This window comes from Dermacentor silvarum, chromosome 3 (genome assembly GCF_013339745.2).
Source record: "Dermacentor silvarum isolate Dsil-2018 chromosome 3, BIME_Dsil_1.4, whole genome shotgun sequence".
Taxonomy (NCBI): domain Eukaryota; kingdom Metazoa; phylum Arthropoda; class Arachnida; order Ixodida; family Ixodidae; genus Dermacentor; species Dermacentor silvarum.
In genome coordinates, this window is record NC_051156.1 from 61479032 (window position 1) to 61501105 (window position 22074).

The following is a 22074-nucleotide window of genomic DNA, read 5'->3' on the forward strand; positions in this document are numbered from 1 at the left end:
CGTGACGCCGCCGCTTCGCGTTCCGTCGCAGCGGAGAAGGTGCTTCCGGTTGCCGCTCGTGCAAAAATGACAAAATTTGGCGTGAAAACTCTAGTTTGTCGGCGGGGAAAAATTGGTTATTTCGAGGGGGTCTCCCGCTGCCACTTCGTTACGTAGAGGTCTCAAATACATGTGCTTCTATGGAATAACGGCGGGGAATAGAAAAACTTCGTTATATCCAGGAATTCGTTATATGGAGGTTCGTTATAAGCAGGTTTAAACTGTATACGAAGTAAGGATAGTGACTTTATCGTCCGTGTAAGGTTGTGAACATTTGCTTACTTACTAAATTAACAAGCACGGTATCATGCGCGCACCGGTAAACATGAGCACATCTCGCTTGATGACCGCGGAAAGGCACTGTCAAAACGCTGGAGTCAGGGAGCGCTGCAGCAGCAGCAAGCAAACTGAACGTTGAAAGCACAGGGCATACGAAGCTACCGGCACTGAGCGCACTTTGTTCTTTCAAGATAAGATCGCTTTCAAGACGCTGCCCGCGCTTTTCAAGATGCTGCCCACGCTTTTCGGCTGCTGCCCGCGCGGCGCGGCAGCAGCCGCTGGAGCTGAACGCCCCTCCCTATCCCTTGCCTCCTCTCCCGTGCCTCGCGTGGGAAAGAGACTGCGCTCTTCTGCCCCGCCTTCCTCCCTTGCGCGCCCGATATTGAGCCACGATTGTTGACTGACCCTCGCAAGTCTTGTCATCCTGTGTCAACACGGCAAAAGTACGCTTTATAGGCTCGATTTTTTTTTTAATGCCGCTAATTTCGTCCACTGTAGCCGATGGTCTGTTGTAGCGTGGTCTATTAAAAGCGAACTTCGTTCCATTACTAAAATAGGTAGAGCAAACTAAGGTTGAAATATGGTCCGTTATATCCGAAAGTCTGTTGTACGCGGATCCATTGTAATGAGTGTAGACTGTATCTTGCTCGAACTTGATTGAAATTAGCAATAACGATCATACCTAGTTAAATGCCTTATGTAGCAAATGGCTTCAGCACACCAAAGGTGTCTGAGTCTGTGTGGTTTGTTCTTTTATTTCTTTTTCATCTCTTTTTGATTTTTTAAAATAACACTGCTTGCATGCAGGCCATTGTGCCAGTGCTGTTGGATGCCCTACAAGACCCGGCCGAGAAGACATCCGGCTGTCTGGCGACACTGCTGAATACAAAGTTTGTGCACTTCATAGACGCGCCGTCGTTGGCATTGATCATGCCTGTGGTGCAGCGTGCCTTCCAGGATCGCTCGACAGAGACCAAGAAGATGGCCGCACAGATCATCGGCAACATGTACTCCCTCACCGACCACAAGGTGCGCCTCTCTAGCTATCTTGGTCTGTTCACTCTCTGTGTACCTGCACAAGCCAAAGCGTGTACCTGTTGTATGACCCAAGCCAAAGCGGGAACCCCACAGGGTAAACATTTTCCCGGAGCCTTGCACTACGGCTCTTTTATGGCTTACGGAGCCTTCCACTTCTTATAGCACCTTTGATGTTTTGAGACATTAGACTTGATCAATCAATCGTGCACATGCCAAGTAGTACATTTCAAATTGGATTTGAACCTCAGAATATATTTCACCAAGTTTAATGCTTACAAATTTTGTGCAAGAAAACCAGGTGCCGCACATGCTCAGGAGTCTACTAGCATTGCCTAATAAGAATGTTGCTAGCATCAACAACTTCTTGGAACCTAGGAATCAAGATGTTCCGTAAAGACCTGCATATAACACAAGGATTTTTTTCCAGTTAAGCATCCCAAATTACCACCTCATACTGTATGCGGATCCAAACTCAAATTTCAGCCAGAAACCGAGTCGACGTTTTGGTTTCATGTTTGCTGCACGGCTACCATCTTCCTCATCGTCCATTACCATACAGGAGGTGCCATCAAAAGACAGCACGGGTTTGGCTGCCATAACATGTTGACATAGCATATCCCAGTGGACCTTGTCAGTCATGCTTTTAAGAATTGCAGCATTTTGAATGTGCTCAACAGCACAAAAGATGACTGAAGACGATGAAGACGACGATTGGAAGCACAGTCTAATGTAACTAAATCTTTTCGCTGAGGTTGCCTCACTCGTTTTAAACGCTGATGAAACTTTTTTTTTTCCCTCGTTATTTTACCTCGAGTAAATTCAGGTCCATATTATAAGCGGGCTTTTATGGTACATTACGGTCTACTCTTAGTAAAAGGAACACTAAATTAGTTTGCCACCACTGATTACAGCTCAGTTTGTACACAAAGTTCTGGAAAATATTCTCTTTGTTTATGAATAGGATGTCTGTTTAAATAACATCAAGTGCTTTTTTTTCCCCCTCTGAAGCTGAAGAAATGAGGTACATTGTCAGTGCAGTTTATTAGTGGGCCATACTGTGACTTAATGGCAATCTTTCATTGCTTAATATAAGAGGGGGGAAAAGAATACTTCGGCTCTGAGCTCCCTGCTGCTGCACGAGACCACAATGAAGTGGCAGGGAGCAGTCGAGAAAGTGCACGCGATTAGTGGTAGTCTGAAGAAACGGAGAGCGCAGCCTGACACAGTGTCTGGCTCAGCTAGTGAGCTTGGTGACATCGCTATTGCTCGCTCTCGTTGGGTGAAAAGCTAGTACAAGCGATGCTGCCCCATTACCTTTAATTTTCTCTTTTTCGAGATATCCGGCATCCAGCGCAAAAGCTTTTCGAGATAAGGGGCGAAAAACACATGAGCTGGCAACACTGATAGCTACACGGCGAGCACGCTTCAGCATCTACCTGTTTTTTGCTCCATGTAGCCCAAGCCAGTGAACAGTCAGGGTCGAGCTGCCGCGTCTATTTTTGCTGCACAGAGCTTGTGAAAGTTCGCTCCATGTAGCTCAGCCTTTAACGAGGGTTTATTGTATAACAAATATTTGGAAAGTGGAATAGTAGATGTTTGATTTGCAAATGGTATTATTCGAATGTTCGCTATTTGATTCGTACTTGCGTATTTGAGTATTCGTGCATCCCCTAAATAAATAAATCTGATGTTCCAGTGAGGATGGGGAGTTCAAGCACGGCTTTCTGGCACTTGTTAATGTAGGGAGAACTGCAGTTGTGTTGCTGACAAATCGGGGCACACAAGTGCATAAAGGCATCGGGAGGTTGAAGACATTCTATAATCCAGACTTTCAGCACTGTGGAAGCTGTCAGCATTAAACGGACACTAAATAGAAACACAAAATCAGTTCAGGCTGCTCAAGTATATCCTGAAAAGTTTTTTTCCTGTCTGTCACATCATGAATTTCAAAGTATGTTTTCGCATTTGGACCCTCTCGGCTCATTAAATCTTTGCATAACTTGCCATATTGAAATATTAGCACCTTCAAGAACACACTGTAGTCTATTTTTACCGATGAATATTTAACTAGGCCCGAGCTGAGGGCGTCAAGATGCATGATTTCACAGAAAGCTGGTGCAGGAACCTCAAGGTTGCGTCATCGCTAGACATTTGTTTTGTGCCTTTTGTGGCTTACTAAGCCTCTTCTCGTAGTAAGAGGGGAATTTTTGGCATTGTTGAAAGGTAGTTTAATTATGCAGGTGAAATCATTTTTCTCTTTAGTGTCCTTGAAGCCTCGGGTGTTGCTTACCTCGACTGTTGCCTACCTTGTTTGCCAGTGTTCTGAGTTTGCTGCTTTCTATGTCTATAGGACCTGGCCCCTTACCTACCAGCCATTATACCGGGCCTGAAGCAGGCCCTCCTGGATCCTGTACCAGAGGTGAGTTTTGTTTCTCCCTTGTAAGCCACAGTCACAACTTGGCATGAATGCTTTCTGCATGACAAAGCATACCGTGACGAATTGTGTGCTTTATCATGTTTGTATTGTACATACTATGTTTCCTTTGCCTTGCCTTGATTGGCTCTCTCTCTTATACTTCTCAGTTTGCAAAGTGGCTTTATTTTTATCTCCCCTCTTGTGTCTATTCATGTGCGCCATTCTTCATTTAATTGAACTGTGTACCGACTAGGCCAAGAATGAAGTGATACAGTCAGAACAATTTATAGCTGGTGCTAATGAATAAGTCTTTGTTACTCTCCTCCAAACTTTGCTGTGCATGCTTATCTCCTTTGGCTGCTTTTGTCAACCCCATGGCGTGTTGCCTCCTCTGTGCACGAGCTTTGAATGGCATGCTCGTCCACGTGGTTTCAGGTGCGGAGCGTGTCCTCGCGTGCCCTGGGCGCGATGATCAAGGGCATGGGTGAGACCTGCTTTGAGGACCTCATCCCCTGGCTCATGCAGACACTCACCTCGGAGTCCTCGCCCGTTGATAGATCGGGAGCAGCCCAAGGTGTGTGTGGCCCCATGTCTGACGTATACCCCCCACAGCTAGAGATCTGGCATAAAGTAGATAACAGGGGTTAACTATACTCGCAGACCGCGTTGTGTGGCAATGAAGAGAGAAAGGTACAAGGGTGTGGAATTCCTGCACCTCTGTTAAACGTGTCAAGTAGTCCGGCAGTACTTCAGTGCACTTTCAGTTTCTTAGAGCAGATAATGAATAAGTATAGCTTCCACGTGCGAGGGTATCGTATTTTGCTGAACACTGCAGAAAAAAACTGAAAAGCTAAGTAAAAGTGACGTAATTTGTCTTATTTTAATAAAACATAATATTGTTCTCTAGTTTAAGCTAATGCTGATAAGACTAACTATTTTCAGGAGTGCTGTTCTTCATCTACGCTGTGCATCCGTAGCTTTCTATTCTTAATATTCCGTAGTCCCCCCCTCCCCCTTCCTTTATGGCGTGTCTCATAATCAAACTGCGGTTACACATGCTTTTCGCATGTGTAACCCCAATATTTAATTAATTAATTAGCTATGTTTAACTGTTTTTCCTCTTGTTCCTTGGGGAAGGCCTGAGTGAAGTGCTCGGAGGCTTGGGAGTGGAGAAGCTGCAGACGCTGATGCCAGAGATCATCTTGACGGCGGAGCGGACAGACATTGCACCGCACGTCAAGGATGGCTATGTCATGATGTTCATATACCTGCCGGGCGTGTTCCAGAAGGAGTTCACCCCCTACATATCACAGATCATCAACCCCATTCTCAAGGTCAGTCCACCTGTTTCATCCTTTCTTTACTACTGCAGGAGCTGGTTCACGTGGCTTATCTCTAAGTACCATTCCACAAGTAGCGTGCGCTGATGCCGAGTGCATATGCGCATTACAGGCATTAGCAGACGAGAACGAGTATGTGCGGGAGACAGCACTCCGGGCAGGCCAACGCATGGTGAACATGTACGCAGAAACGGCCATGACCCTGCTGCTGCCCCAACTGGAGAAAGGGCTCTTTGATGACAACTGGCGCATCCGATACTCTTCGGTTCAGCTCCTTGGTGACCTTCTGTACAAGATCTCGGGTGAGCCACACAGCTGGCTTGCCTTTGCTAAGCCTCCCTCTCCGTCTTTTATTTATTTATTTCTTCTTTTTTTCCCCAATGTGGCCATACGCCCATTGTCAATTATGCATTCACCAATTTTGTTTTTTGGATGCATTAACGAAACCAACGCTAGCTAGCGACGCATCCTACAGCGATCACCAAACATTGCCGCAACATAGAAATGAAATGCTGAGCTCCCACTGTCAAAATGCATGCAAAACGTGTGTTGTGTCCCAGAGCTGTCCTGGAGTTCGATTTTGCAAACTTCGGGCAGCTTCGGGTTGTCTTGAGATCCCAGCCCACGGGACTTCCTATCAGTGCCCGGAACAAGCTGGTTGCCATATGGCTGCCAGCGGGCTGCCAGAACTTTGAAAATCGAAGGGCCCACTGTTGCCCATAGCTGCCAGCGTATCCAGCACTGAATCTAGGGAAATCTTGCAAAAGTGCTCATATCACCGAAAGTGATCAACCGAGAATGTGGTTCTTGTACACGCTTCATCTGCTGCTTGAGGAATACACTGAAATATGTTTGACTTTTACTATCTCTCTCTCTCTTCTTTTTTTTTTTTTTTTGCACACCCGCTATGGTGTCGTCGTGGCTACAGCTTTACCCTGCTAAGCCCGAGGGTGCGGGATGAAAATCCGGCCACAACGGCTGCATTTAGATGGGGTCGAAATGCAAAAATGCCTGTGTATTGTGCACATTTTAGTGCCTAAAACCCTACAAGTTTTTACATGTTTTTTGCTCTGTTCATGGCTCTATTTCTTGTTTCAGGTGTGACAGGAAAGATGACCACAGAAACTGCCCACGAAGATGACAACTTTGGCACAGAACAGTCTCATAAGGTAAAAGTGAACTAGTGCATCACTTCAGCTTCCTTGAGACGAATTACAATTGGGACATGAAAGCAACTGACACTTGCAATCTAACCACAGGTGTTTCTGTGTTTCTACTTCTGTAGTTGATGAAAGACTGTTTGCACATATCATTGAAGAAATCATTGATGTTTGTTTAAGGGAGCCCTGTGTACAATTCTGCTGGAGTTTTTAATATACAATGAATGTGTAGTGGACCAGGGCCGGTACTTGTAGCGATGCCTTTCATGTAATAATGCCTTTTCACGCTTATCGCGCTTTGTCAGTGGTCGGAGCGACGGTCCGCTCGCGTTGTCAACGGGATCAGCCGGCCGTGAGCGGTGAATGATAGGACTAGAGTAGAATAAGTCATAATGCCTCGCTACAAAATCGCGGCCCAGGGTGCACAATTAACATGCAGGCCTAGAGAATGTTTGGGGTCTCAAGCACCCTTGGAACAAAAGGACACTGTTCAAGTAGCGGTAACAAACAAAAGAATATTTATTGCACCTTTTATACAGAAGCCAGCTAGCTGAATTCACAAAACGATTGGGACAGGCTGGTGGAATAGGCTGAGAAATCGAGGAACTTCTACTCGCAACGTAAAGCTACCGATTGAATGTGTTCGTGCCATGCCAGACACGCAACGCCTAAGTCATTTGCAGGTGAAGCCTTACTAACAAAGGCACATACGAGCAAACGGCAAGGCTTATGTGGGACACTCCCAAAGAGCACACTATCAAGTGTGCTTGTGATATATTCTACTACCAGCAGGACATGACTGTATTCTGCACAAGAGAGCAAAGCGTTCTAGTTGGCCGGAAGCGTAAACTTCTGGAACTACCGTATTTATTCGAATATAAGGTGAGGTTTTTTTCCCCGAACCTTAGCCTCAAAGTCACCCCCCCCCCCCCCCCCCCGCCATATACGCGAATTTTGCCTTTAGGTGTAGCTTCATGGCAGTGCGAATTTCGTCGCGTAGTGTGGCTTTATGGCAGTGCGCACTGTGATGCCGTGAAGCTACACTATAAGGCGATACTTTTTTTCTTGGGTCCTGCAACTGGCACCCTCGCCTTATAATCGAATAAATACGGTACTGCAGCATGCTGCCATTCTGCAAAGGTCTCGGACATGGTGGTGTCAGCATTTCGACTGCGCGTGAGCGATGTAGCGGCCGGAAAACGTTATATAATCGCAGTCTGGCGATGTACTGAACAGTAGTGCCGAAAGATCATGTTGTTCGGGAATGTATGAACTGGTGAAAAAGATTGTGTCATTTTATTGTGTTCTCGATCGTGAACGTTGGCATCAGGAAATGTACGTAACGGGCTCGTATCAACGAGGTTCTACTATATTGAGGTTCTAATAGAAATACATGGTGTCCTATGGACAAGAAGTTATGAAAAGTAAAATGCTTTGTTATATTGAGAGTTTCGCTATATTCAACTTCGTTATATAGAAGTTTAACTGTACTTACTTATACCATTGGCTGCATATCTTCACCATTTACATATCGTCACCATTTAATGTTCTCAACCCACAGGACTATAAACACCTCTATCGAGGGGGGACGTGGGGATCAGATCGCGAAAATCGGGAAAGAAATCAATTTTTGAAAACCACATGTTTTAGTATATATATATATATATATATATATATATATGTTGTTTTTTCTCTTGGTTTGTCACGTGGCATAACATCATAATGTTATGTCATAATATGCAACGCCTAATCTACGTTGTATCAAAGTGGTTTGGCTGAAAATGCACGAAAAGAGTCTAAAAAATGTTAATTTGTCAGTGCGCAGGGCGAGAAAACAGCTTTAAAGTGAAGCTTGCTTTGCCGACCATTTCGCCTGGGTCGGTCAATTGGTCGGTCGGGTTTTCAAGTTTGTCGCCAAGTAGATTCGCATTCACGCAAACACACAGACACACAAAAAAAAAAAAAGTGAAGCACGTTCAGCGGTAGGATTCCAACTTCAGCCTCCCAGCTCAGCAGCCCGATACTCTAACCCAGGGGTTCTCAACTACATTCATCCCAGGGAACCCTGCTAAGCTCCATAAAGTGCCAAGGAACCCCCCCCCCCCCCCTCCGCCGAATTAACCGAATGTCGTATTATCGAGGGTATCAAGAAAACAATAAACAAATGCTTCACTACGTCAACACGCTTTTATTTACTCAATTAATCGTCAAATCTTGTTTCTATTTAGCACAAGACCAGTGCGGAAGCTGAAATTCTCTTCATCTCATGACTGATTAGCGCTAGCAGCGGCGAAGGCCTCGCGACATCCTTCGCGGCGCGCATTTTCATCTGAGATGCGCTTTGCACCAACGGGCGACATCCCGATTATTTTTTCGCCACTCAGCTGCTCGCCAACAAATTGTCCGTCCATCGCGATGTAGCCGGTGCTTTTTATCTTCGACAGCCTTGCACTGAGTCAAAGCAAAACTACTGCTTGCCGCAACCGCTGTGGACGAAACCGCGGCCGCTATCGACGCGATCATGGACGGCGACTTTGCTGTTAAGGCAATGCGGCTGACACACGCACCAAGGCAAAACGAAACTACCTTTCGCTGCAAGAAGTGCGGACGAAACTGCGGTCGCTATCGACGCTGCCATGGGAGGCGACGACGCAGTTGTGAAGGCACGCAGCCGACACGCGCATCGAGTGAAAACGAAACTACTATTTGCCGCAACCGCTGTGGACGAAACCGCGGCCGCTATCGACGCGATCATGGACGGCGACTTTGCTGTTAAGGCAATGCGGCTGACACACGCACCAAGGCAAAACGAAACTACCTTTCGCTGCAAGAAGTGCGGACGAAACTGCGGTCGCTATCGACGCTGCCATGGGAGGCGACGACGCAGTTGTGAAGGCACGCAGCCGACACGCGCATCGAGTGAAAACGAAACTACTATTTGCCGCAACCGCTGCGGATGAAACTGCGGTGGTTATCGACGCGATCAGAGATAGCGACTACGCACTTACGGAGGCACGTGGCTAGCCGCCAACGCGGTGTTACGCGCGGCGATAAACGCAAGAATAAAGGCTTTAAAGGCACAATTAGGCACGAAGCGCTTCGGCGTTGCTGTCATTCACGTGCCGCGTACGATTGTCGCTGAGGGCCACGGCGATGCGGACTGCGCCGCTTCGTTTCGGTTGGACGCTACGCCGTTATTGCTCTTCTGCGGGGCGCGCATTTGCGGTGCTCTGCGGATTTTTTTTTTTTTTTTTTTATTCCGCCAACGTATACGTCAGTGCGCACGGTATCGGCACCTACCCTATCTACAAATAGGAGAAAGGCGCATGGTGGTAAGTTACGGCCTCCGAGATTCAAGTGCGAAAGCTTAGGCGCACTGCCCGTTCTCAGAGGTTGGGTGGCTAAAAGCTGCTTGCGTATTTATTGCGCAGTTCGCACGTTGCTGTTACGCGCTGTGATGTGCTTTTTGACACTCGGAAATGGGTAATGGAGGTTCTTTGGATCAAGCGCACCTCGTGTTCGCCGTTTTAGACACTTGTCGAGAGCGGGACCAGGGAAAATTTATCAGTGGCTCGCGGAACCCCAAGCACGGGCCTGCGGAACCCACTTTGAGAACCTATGCTCTAACCATTACCCCATAACTGCACATACTCTGCAGGAGGTGCATATGCCAACGCCAACTGTCTCTTTGAAATGTTTGTTTGTGTTCGTGATGAATATGATTTCCATACTATGACACATACTCGTAACGGGGGACTGGCCAAGAAGCAGCTGGTGCATTTAAAATAAATAAATAAGAAATGAAGAAATACAAGCCTATGTAAGATTTGTCACAATGTGTAGCGCAGGTACACGAGAGCACATGCGCGTGTCAGTTTCCTGTACGCCAAGGACGCAGAAATGACTCAAGCAATGTTATTGCATTTCATGAACCTCTTCACGAAAACTTCGCTTCACATGGATACCAACATGTGCGTTGGATCTGCGCATTTTTTTTGTGCATACATAATATATTTTAGGTCTCTGTACACCCACTGATTGTGTAACATACGGTTGCCTACTGCATTGCACAATCAGTAGAATCAGCAATGTAATAGAATCACCACTCGTGCAATTTCGACGTACTACCTGTTTAGTGCAGTAGGTTTCAAATATCAGTCTATGTTTTTCCCCCGCATGACAATTGTAGGATCACGCGCGTGCTGTCGAGAACTGGTTTGAATGAAGGTAATGATGCTCTTCTGGCAGGCGATCATGATAGCCCTGGGTGAGGAACGTCGCAACCGGGTGCTGGCTGGCCTGTACATGGGTCGCCTGGACACCTCGCTGATGGTGCGCCAGGCGTCCCTGCACGTCTGGAAAGTGGTGGTGACCAACACGCCCCGCACCCTGCGCGAGATCCTGCCCACCCTGTTCTCCCTGCTCCTGGGATTCCTGGCCAGCAGCAGCTACGACAAGCAGCAGGTGAGTGGTATAGTAAAATAGTAAAATCTTGTTACAAGAGGCACTTGGTTATAAGAAACATTTGAAAATGGTTTGGTTGGTTTTCCTATGTTCGCCATGTCAACATCGCATACAAGAGACATGGTTACAAGAGACACAACTAAGGACAGCTTTTTTAGGTCCCTAGAGTAAACTCTTCGTTATTTATAAGAGACACAACCCAGACACGTTCACGTGACGTGGCCAACGTCATACCAACCGGTATGCGCTGCAATTTTCATTCCCATGGCTCGATTTTGTTTCGTTCCGCAGCCAGATGTCATTCCTCGCATGGTTGCGGCTACAAATTGCACTGAATTTTCTTTCACTATGTTTCTATAATCGCTGTCGCACTCCCACACCGACTCTGCGACAGATTACCATTGAGTTGGATTTCCGTCACAGCATCTAAGATGCTGTTTGCTTTGTATGCCGGTAGTCGGACTCCGGAGCCATTGCCATGTTTCCATGAGACAGCTCTGTTCGCATCAAAGATGTGTTTAAACACACTTGGGTGCTGATGTATAGTAAAGAAGTCTAGTCCGACTCCTCAGTGTTTTTAGAATTTTTGGTTACGAGAGACATCTTTCCCGGGTCCCTTGAGTGTCTCTTGTAATGAGGTTTTACTGTAGTCGGAAGCCCGAATGCAGCTTTCTAAAAGGCCCCTTCAGTGGTTGCAAAGCCACATTGCTGTGTTGTTCAACTTAATAGGTGCACACCTGTCACCTCTTCTGAATTTTTCGTAAGCACTGTGAATTTGGGCTATTTCTACTATCTTGAGAATGTTGCGTCAAATTCTACAAAAAAAATTATTCTGTTTGGATAAAGGCTTTAAAGGTATTCAAAGATAGGGTGGCACATGATGGGGTGGAACAACGCTTGCAAAAATTGTGATGGTACATGTGCTGCCCTCTTGTGGCAGTGCGAGACACCATATATATCTGAGGTGCACATGTTTCCAGCAACTTCATTCATTGTACAGTGTAAACCGCTTATAACGTAAGTCGCTGGAGTCGCGAATATCCGCACTTTAAGCGGTACCGCACTATAACCAAAGCAACAATTTTCAAGGCCCGCACATATGCAAAACATGTGCACCGAGCCGCCACGCGTATGCGACAGTCGAGGAATGCGGCTAGAACGTTTTCATTCAATGTACAGTCGAATCTCGTTAATTCGAAATAATTCACACGACGGCGCCTCCAACCGGCATTGCTCCGGCACCGCCATAGAGTAAAAGCTTTGGAGAGACCCCTCAATGTCGCGCGCGAACGAAACAAAAAAAAGGAAAGAAAAAAAAAACAGCGGAAATTTCACCCTCTCTCAAATGGCAAGGTCGCCGATTCTGCGTTGCGCCGAATGATGCGTGTACGTGCCGACGTCTCAGCCACGCTACCATAGCCGCGCGTAGAAAATGGCAGTGAACCCTTCTTTCTCCTTTATGCTTCCTCTACTTTCTAGTCATGTGTTGACCTTGCGCGCTGCGGCTACGGCGCAGAGGGAAGCAGCGGCGGTGTCCCAGGCCGGCCAACGAAACTGCCCACGCCGGCAAACGCCCGCTTCCCGATAACGGCAAAAAACGAAACTTTGGTGAACTGGCACCGGGCCGGCTGGAGCGGCGGCGCCTGCACGGCAATGGGCGCGCACGGTGACAGTCGAAAGTGAGGGAGCTACGAGGGAGGGCGAGGGGAGCCACCAAAGCGGCGGAATTGCCGAGGCGAAATCCGCTTCACTGCCGCCCTCCTCCCTCACATTCCACGGTCTCCACGTGCGCCCTTTGTCGTGCCGTGCCGGCGCAGCCCGCTCCCTGAAGTTTCGTTTACTGCCATTATCGTGAAGCGAGCGTTGGCCGGCGTTGGCAGTTTCGTGGTCCTCGCTCGCTATGCGCGCCGTAATACTTCATAACTCGCACTCAAGATTCTGGTTTCAGCCTTACTGGCTGTGCGTTCGCACCACGTGCCCTTCTCCTCCACTTCGTCTCTTTTTCTTCCTCGAGCATTCCTTGGAGCACCCGTTTGAGAGGAGCGTTCGCCGTCTCCGCTGACTTCCGTACTCCCAGGTAGCCGCACTGTAACCGGTATTTGGTTTCCCGCAACTGCACTATAAGCGATACGTGTATACACGGAGTGCTATGGGAAAATTAACGGGAATCTGAAAAGACCGCACTATATCCGGTCCTGCACTATAAGCGGTTACGTTATAAGTGGTCTATACTGTATATCCTTGTAAGCCGGCCTTGTAGTGTAACAAACGTGCACTGCAGCAGTGGGGACTCATTGCAGGTGGCAGCGCGCACCCTGGGCGACCTGGTGCGCAAGCTGGGCGAGCGGGTGCTGCCTGAAATTGTGCCCATCCTGGAACAAGGCCTGGACTCGGATCTGCCCGACCAGCGCCAGGGTGTGTGCGTTGGGCTGAGCGAGATCCTGGCCTCGACATCGCGTGACATGGTGCTCACCTTCCTCGACAGCCTCGTGCCCACCGTCAGGTACTGGTGCAGGACTTGGCCATTTGGCTAGAATTGTGTGATAGACAGTGCAGACAGAACAGACGAATGAGAAAGGAGACACAACAAGCTATAACTGAAACGTGTTTATCCATAGGCATTGAGGTTACAGGCAACAGATGGGTGACACAATCGCAAAGAACAAGAATAAAAGCCGTAGAGTGCATGATTCAAGTACCATCAAAATGTATAAACCCTTTGTATAACAACACCTTCTACAGCCAAAATACACCGGTCAGGGTTCTTCTTGTTTATCTTGCCTCCTCCTCTCATGTTTTCTGTTTGTACTATTTTTCATGAGTCAGCTGCCGCCCGATGAGTGTCAGCAGTGCCTTCTGTTTTTCTTCTTTGGTGGTGAGCTACCTACAAAGCATGCAGCAGCATTTCTAGATTACTGTCAGCGTCTTGAAGTGCTGCAAAAACATGACCAGCTTCCATGGCATGTCAAGCCCACTTAGCGCGAGGAGCTTTGCTCACGCAATGGCCTCTGAAATTAGGACCGGCCTGTTTTTCTCGCCATCTGTTACATGGCACTGGCGTCATGTCATGGCTGACACGTGTCTTAAAAGTGTGTGCATTATCTCGAAAGTTGTGTCACACGTGACCTCTGCTGTCTGCCATGTGGTGATGTGCATTGTGGATCTAGCCATGCTGGCTCAGTGGGTGATAAAATGGGCTCGCATTTGGCATGGAAGCTGAGCCACTGGGGAGCTGAGCTTTGCGGAAAAGCCAACCTGTCGATGGTAGGATCATGAATGTGCAAACAACGAGAGCACAACTGAGTTCTGCTGAAGAGAAGGTGATGACAGCACAAAAGGTTGCAATTACAGTAGGAAAGCTTGTCTAGAGACTATATTCGCCGGATACATTACACCAGTGTGCACTCTTGCAGCCTCACAACACAGATCCCCCTGCCTCGCTGTGCATACGTCGGTCCTGTCGACGCATCTCATTGCGCTCTTGCTTTAGAACGCTTCAGCATAGAACAGTGGGCGATTTGTTACCATGGTACACACAGGCATGCATGGCAATAGGACTTCCTATTTGCACTACTGTCGACTTCTGTTAATTTGGTCCTGATAGGACCAACAAAATTGATTCAATTATCCGGCAAGTCGATATAAATGAGATGCACAAAAAATGGTAAAATACACTACTGATTCATTTGGTAGTATTTGCCTGATTTTAATGCACCACCAAATCATACGCACACTCACCTTCTATGTGTCTAAAGTAGAAAACTGAGATAGAAAGGACATGAAAAAGTAGAAAACAAAGTAGCGAAGAAAAAAAATGGGCAAGGCAGAAAAAATGGTAAAATACACTACTGATTCATTTGGTAGTATTTGCCTGATTTTAATGCACCACCAAATCAAACGCACACTCACCTTCTATGTGTCTAAAGTAGAAAACTGAGATAGAAAGGACGTGAAAAAGTAGAAAACAAAGTAGCGAAGAAAAAAAATGGGCAAGGCAGAAAAAATGGTAAAATACACTACTGATTCATTTGGTAGTATTTGCCTGATTTTAATGCACCACCAAATCAAACGCACACTCACCTTCTATGTGTCTAAAGTAGAAAACTGAGATAGAAATGACATGAAAGCTCCTAAACAAAGTAGAAAACAAAGTAGCGAAGAAAAAAAATGGGCAAGGATCTAAAGGCACGTTCACACCAAAGGCGGGAGCGGCCAGAGCGGGCAAGTGGGCAGGTGGAAAGCGGGCAAAACCTCCTCGCCGGGTGGGTGAAGCGGCTGGAAAACGAGGCGGCGGGCCCGATTGCTCTCGGACCAATTTTTTTCTCCCCGCCGGAGCTCTCCGCTTTGGCGCAGCCAACCAGAACGCCAGATGATGGGTGACGCAGGTGTATCTCGGCGCAAGATCTGCGCGCGTGTGGTGAGGGCGGACGACCAGTGCCACGAGATGGCGACACGTCCTCCACTAGGCGCTAGATGCTCCGCCTCCTCGGCGGCGTGGGCAGCCAGGCAAGCCGTCCGGCCTGAACAGGCCCACGTGCTCGCCATGTTGAAAATCCACTTGGCCGCTTAGACGCTTTGCTTTCGGCGTGAACGAGCCTTAATACTTGTTACACAATGACGACCAGTTGGTGGTTTTGTTAAGTCAGCTTCGCTGCAGTACACCCGATCTATGCGGTAAGGTATACAAATGTTGCGAAGGCAGTTTTGGTTTCTTATCCAATTGCACCGCTCAGGCAATTGTCAGCCCGATTTTCTTGGGAAAAGATGCCCATTTTACCATCGGGTAAGTACCATACTCGGACATTGTGAGCTACGGTTATTGCTTGAAAACCTTCATAGGGCAGGCTGAAAATAGGCGTTTTAAACTGGACGTGATGGGGCAAAATAATTATATGTAGAAAAGCTTGTCTAGTAGCAAGCCAGCATGTCCGCACAGTGTTCTGATAACATCTCTGTGCAATCGGTGCTTAAAAGCAGGTGCTCACAACATTTTTCAAAGCTTGTCCAACTGTCATTGGGTTGGGCCTCTTTCGCCAGTGCAATGATGCCAGTATGGGACTGCCACGCTTCTTCGTTTCTCTCCGCACTCGCAGGAGAGCCTTGTGCGATCCCCTGAAGGAGGTGCGCGTAGCCGCAGCGAAGACATTTGACAACCTGCACTCGACAGTTGGCTCCAGGGCTCTGGACGACATCCTGTCCCCGTTGCTGATGCAGCTGGTGAGATTATTAAAGATCGACGTTTCTCAAGCGTTGGCTCACGACTAAAATTCTTTTTGAAATTACTAGAAGGAACTCAAGTGCTGTTGTCGTTCAGTTACTATGGGAACGATTATCTTTGTGCTTGTGCCTTTGGAAGTTGTTGTGGCTTTATTTACCATATTTACTCGCGTAAGACCAGCGTCCACACTTTGGAGCACAAAATCTGGGAGGCAAGAAAAGTTTCACTAAGCATCATGCCCGAGCTCGCATGCTAGTTCTGGAAGCCACTGCAAAATGGCTGTATTTACTGTTTCAGATCATGCTCTGCAAAGGCCACTTAACATGTGCGTCAACCCGCATTTCAAAGCAAAATTTCAGTGCTGCAGTTCCTAGTGGATGGCCACGGGCGATTTCGAGAAGGGCCTCACTGGTTGCACGAATAGGGTATCACTGCAAGAATTGTGTGCATTAATTTTGAATGCGTGGCGTGCGGCTTCAAGCTGACCGGGTATCTAAATGATTCAATCTCAAGGAGGAAGACCAGCTTGAGGAGAGTGTAGATGAGGCAAGCTCATCAGGCAAGCATGATGAGGGCATCTGAAGGGTGAATAAATGTGTTCATAGGTAGCCACCAGTGGCTGCGTTATTCTGCATAGCAGTCTGAGTGCAGTTTGAGGCTTCAATCTGTAGCCATCAAACCTGCCATAAGCATAAGCTTAAGGCCTGCTTCTTGTGAAAAATTGGAAGAAAAAAATGCGCTGGACTTCCACAAGTGTTTTTTTTTTCTAAACACAGCAAGGCAATAGGTCCCTGCATATGTGCATAGTCATTGTGAATTGTTACAATATAACACAATGATTTGTTGAAAATGGTCAATTTGCAAATCGCCAGGTCGTTTGAAGCCAAAAGGACGAAGGTTGTTATGCAAATTGACGTACTACGCCCTTATTTTCCCGCTGGCTGAAACACCATATTTGCATCTTCTGTTGCACTAGCACCATGCCCTTTAGTCATTTTTGTACGAAATCCTGTGGTTCACGGAGAATTGTCTATGGACGTAGCTCTGGAAAACTTTCTCCGCTGTGAAGAATAAGTGAAATGTCTTGTGACACATTTGCATCACTTTACCATAAAGATTTGTATCCTTACAGAGACAACAGCGTTGATGACAAGTAGGTTTAGAGACTCTTCAACTGAACCTTTATTGGCATACCAAACCATGTCTTGTAGGTCACATTCCGAGTGTGATGTGTAAAGGATGCAAAACGTGCCTAGTGCTGGCACCTTCAAATCTAACGTTGTTGTATGTTAATGCAACGATACAATTTCAGGGCCAGGGTGACTCTGTACTGGCCGAGAACACACTGGACGGCCTGCGGCAAGTGATGGCCATCAAGAGCAGAGTCGTGCTGCCCTACTTGATACCACAGGTGGGACAACTGCTTGCCTTCATTGCAAGGGCATAATGCTAGTTTGCTTAATGTTCCTCTTTTTCTTTAATATTACGTTTGTACAAGAATGGCAACATTGCGAGCATGAAAAGTTGTCAGATTTATTTTAAAACTGTGTTACACAACCAGCCCAGACTTCAGTATAAAGCAGCATGTACATTTGTGCACTCGTGCAGTTTCTAGAAGGTCGTGCAGTTATATAAGAAACTTGCACATTTTGGCTAATGGTATAAGAACAACAAAGCACGACCAGCATACAAGGCCAGCAAGTGCTTCTTTCTTACCTGATGATTGAGTTGAGCTGCCTAACAATGTCTCAATCCCTGAAAAAAAAAAAAAATGTTGGGTTTTTGTAGGCCATCTTCACTCACTTTCTGCTTCGTGCTGTTATCGCTCCATCCGCAGTTTGCATCCCCCCCCCCTCCCCTTCTTCTCCGCTCGTGCGCTTACTAGGTTGCATGGAACTGAACGCTATTGTGAGCAACAGGAAGGCTTGCAAAGTGAAGTTCTTTACCTCCAGAAGTTGGGAAGGAATGCAATAAAATCTGCAGTCACCAAATACAAACTACTATGAATGACTTCTCTAAGCTGTTCTGGGCAGTTTCCTGTAGATGTATTTAAACACACTTTGGGGGGGGGATGCTGGTGTATAATAAAATTATCTAGTCGGACTCCTCAGTATTTTTAGAATTTTTGGTTACAAGAGACATGTTTCCTGGATCCCTTGAGTGTCTCTTGTAATGAAGCTTTTACTGTAGTAGATCTTGAAGCGAGTATTGAATTGAATAAAAAACAAGGTGTATATCAAATCGACTATCAGAAAATTTAACACAAAGCTTTATGCTTACAAATTTTATGCAAAAGGATACTGTGCTGCACATGCTCAGGAGTGTACTCATGTTGGGCAACGAGAATGTTGCTAGCTATCAGTAACTTAGGTGCCTAGGTATTGCAGTGTATAACCAAATTAGTACGCCAGCACTGATAACAACTCGGTTCACATACAAAGGCCTGGAAAATATTTTTTATCAATGCAATGTCTGTCAAATAGAATCAAGTGTTTTTTACCCCCTGAAGTTGAAGAAATAGAGAAGTTATGTTGTCCTGAATACCAATGAGGTTTTCAGTTTTATAGTTGGCCATACTTTGCTTAACGCCAATCTTCTATTGCGTAGAAAGTGTTGCTTTCCAGTTTTCTTCTACAAAACAGAAGGGTTTTTCCATCTTTATATGGCAAGTAGTTTCTGTGGGTATTTGGCGCAACAGACTGAAGTGGAAACCGTGCATCGCATGACATTGGCACCGTTCTGCGTCGTCATCAGTGCAGGACAGGTCGACCGGGTTTCGTGTCATCTGCTGCCTGTTGTAGGTTCCCAAATCGGGAGGCCTACAGCAAGTTTAAGTGACCCCCCCCCCCTTCCTTCCTTCCTTCCTTCCTTCCTTCCTTCCTTCCTTCCTTCTGCCTGCATCCATCTGCCGTCAGTGTAAATACGTCTGCAGCTGAGGTTCAGCATGCTTTCACGTAATATTTTCTAGCCTGCCATGTCTAACTAGTCTTGTGACGGGTCGCTCAAAGCTACGAAAGGACACCGGAATGCTCGAGGGGTCACCGTACGGTGGTTTGCAACAATGGCAGCCGTGAACTACGGTCATTCCATATACTCGCTTTCGTTGGCGAGGTGGTTGGCAAGGTGGTTGGCGAGGAGGTTTTGGTACAGAATAAAATTAACTTTAGTCGCCGACACCTGACGATGCAATTCCATTTAGGCCTAACAACCGTGACACAAGTTATCCACCAGCCGATGTAACAATGACCTGCACGCCGTCACAGAAAGCTTGTTGCTAATGTGTTCCTATGGGTGGCTCATCAGTCACAATGATCACACATACGGGTTGGAATGCCTTTGAAGTGGCGTTGGATCCACAGGCAACCAGCTGGCAACTAAGGCGAGCATGCGTTCCAAGTTCGTCCGTGTGCTTAAACTCGCATGTTGGCAGAAAGCTCCTAACTGCGGTAATCTGCATAAGTGAACACTGAACAAGCGTATCTCATACAATCTATGTGGCATCCGGTGGGGAATTGGTTTTCGCAAATGCTTTTGTGCTTTCCATATGTGCTGCTTTTGTTGTCCCGTCTGTCCACGTAGCGTTAATCGTTACAATTGGTCTCTTCGACCTGGATGAACCTTGTATCGATAGAGATTGCGCACTGTGGGAACACTGCGCACGCCAAGATACCGCCCACAGCCGAATCTTTAACCAAATATACGCATATTTGAAAAAAAAAATTTATATTCAATCCACGAATCCAATTATTTGAATATCCTCTATTTGATTAGAAATCAAATATTCGAGTATTGGCACACCCCTATTTATAATGTAAGTTGCTTGATAGAAGCCCAGAAGTGGTCTCTAAAGCAGCTTGCAATACTGGAAAGAAAAGCAGCTCAAAGAGCCTTAGCTTTGGAGTGCCTCCATGAGCTGTGTTTTGTATCAGTCCATTTAGTTTCCCATTCTTTTCATCCTGCTTTATGGGCTCAGGTGCTGCCACGCTGATGCTACCAGCTTGCCTTTTGCGTCTCATTTATCTTTCTCTCTCTACCAGAATTGATTACAAAGGAAGAGTGGGAAATGGAATAGATTTTTGCTACTTAAAATGGCCCCAGAAAGCTGTTCTGTAAGATTCAATGCTTGTCGTCAAAGGCAACATCTCTGTCTTGTTATTGCTGTCATGTATTTCTTGCACTGTTCTCATTCCCTGGTTCCTGCTTGCAGCTGACAACGCCTCCTGTAAACACCAAAGCCCTGTCGCATTTGTCAGCCGTGGCTGGAGAGTCCCTGTCGCGGCACCTGCCCAAGATCCTGCCGGCACTGCTGACAGCGTTCAGTGCCTCGCTGGACACACCCAAACAACAGGAGGTGGGTGGGCTCATTCGTACTGGACCAGTGTACCCCTGTTATGCACGTGCATGTACTGCGTAAGCTGAATGTCCAAAAAGAAGGAAATAGACTTGCATTGACGACATCTAGCAGTCGGGTCTGCTTAGTCATCATTAGAGACAGGATTTTAGGCAAATGCCTTTTTTGTTCCTTGCGCTCCTATCGCCCCATTTTGATATATGAGCATGAATTAGAGGTTAAGAAGGGCTTTTATAGTGTTTTTATAGTGCCTATAAATGCCTATTTTGGCGTTTGTGCCTAAATGCCTATAAATGCCTGTCAGGGAGGAAGCGTGCACACCGCGTCTCGAACAAGTACAACCCTTTATTCACTCTGCTCGGCCTCCCACGACTCCTTCTCCATCCTCACGATGTCGCTCCGTCCAGTGGCGCCATCTCTCGGCTCCGTATCGGTGATGATGATGTCGCTCTGTCCGGTGGCGCCATCTCTCGGCCTTGCGGTGGTCGTCTCCGCCACACAGTCCTTACACGTCTCCCCCCCCCCCCGTAGAACGTGAACCCGTCGCGGGCATGTCCAGTCGAGGTTCATAATACGCGGTCAGCTGGTCAGCATGGGCTATCCCGCGACGGCGCCCTGTCGTTGGGTCTGTCAGCATGAAGTTGTTAGCACTGACATTCCTTGTAATCCTATAGGGACCTGAACGTCTTGGTGCGAGCTTCGATGATACGCCTGTTGCTGCATTACTTAAAGTATGGCTGTCCAGGAGAACAAGATCGCCTGGTTTCAGGGTAACTGGCCGCCTGTGGTGGTCGTAATATGTCTTTTGTTTTGCCTGAGCGGCAGTTTGCTGTCCGTGAGTAAATTCAAAGGCCTGGGCAAGGCACTGGCGGACTTCTTTGAAAAAGGCATGGTAAGCCGTGGCAGGCGGTTCAACGTTGTCTTTGGTGCCAGGTGGTTCCCATGGAGTGCGCAGCTCTCGACCATAACACAGGAAGGCAGGCGTGTAGCCTGTCACAACACTCTCTGCAGTGCGGAGAGCAAAGGCAATTTCGGGGATGTGAGAGTCCCACTCCCTGTGGTTTGTGCAGTAGGCCCGGAGGCATTCCTTAACTGTACCGTTATGGCGTTCTACCATCTGTCCAGCGGGGCGGTAAGGCACGGTATGACGGTCTTTTATGCCCCATTGCTTCAGGAGGCTCTTCCAAAGCGTACTGACATATGGGCGCCCGTTGTCGCTGGAAATTGCTACTGGTACTCCATGCCGACAGAAGACTTGCCGCATACTATCAACAATGTTTTGGCTGGTAGCTGCTCTTAGAGGAAACAATTCAATGAACTTTGTGAACTTGTCAACCACCACCAGCAGGTACTGGTGGCGCCGTGGTGTGAGTGGTAACGGTCCAATGACATCTACACTAAGTTCTTCCATCGGTGCAGTGGCCCACTGGCTGCTCATAAGGCCCGCTGGCTTTTGGCGATTTGCCTTGGAGCGCTGGCAAACTTTGCAGCATCTGACATATTTAGATACATCTGCTCGCATACCCACCCATACGAAACGAGAAGAGACCCGCTGCAATGTCTTGAAAAAACCCGCATGTGCACTCGTGGGGTGGTCATGCGCCATTTTCAGCACCAGAGTCCGCAAGCACTCTGGTAGCCAAGGCACCTTTTGGTTCCCTCTGTGCTGAACGAGCAACCCAGTAGACTCCAGTTCTGTCGAAGCAGCCAAGTCCCTAATTAGGCGTGATTGTGGGTCGTTCTCTGGGAGGGTTGTACCTTGCATGACG

General features: G+C 47.3%; 1 protein-coding gene across 1 annotated transcript in view; it reads left to right on the forward strand.

Annotated features, from left to right (window-relative positions):
- Positions 1-22074, forward strand: part of LOC119444419 (eIF-2-alpha kinase activator GCN1) — an 80428-nt gene that overhangs the window by 14980 nt on the left and 43374 nt on the right. Inside the window, exons 3-13 of the mRNA XM_049664586.1 lie at positions 1126-1347; positions 3707-3775; positions 4208-4346; positions 4910-5106; positions 5225-5414; positions 6211-6281; positions 10521-10736; positions 13037-13239; positions 15830-15953; positions 17267-17365; positions 20162-20305. Coding sequence (XP_049520543.1) covers positions 1126-1347; positions 3707-3775; positions 4208-4346; positions 4910-5106; positions 5225-5414; positions 6211-6281; positions 10521-10736; positions 13037-13239; positions 15830-15953; positions 17267-17365; positions 20162-20305 — 1674 coding nt within the window. The remainder of the gene's footprint in view (positions 1-1125; positions 1348-3706; positions 3776-4207; positions 4347-4909; positions 5107-5224; positions 5415-6210; positions 6282-10520; positions 10737-13036; positions 13240-15829; positions 15954-17266; positions 17366-20161; positions 20306-22074) is intronic.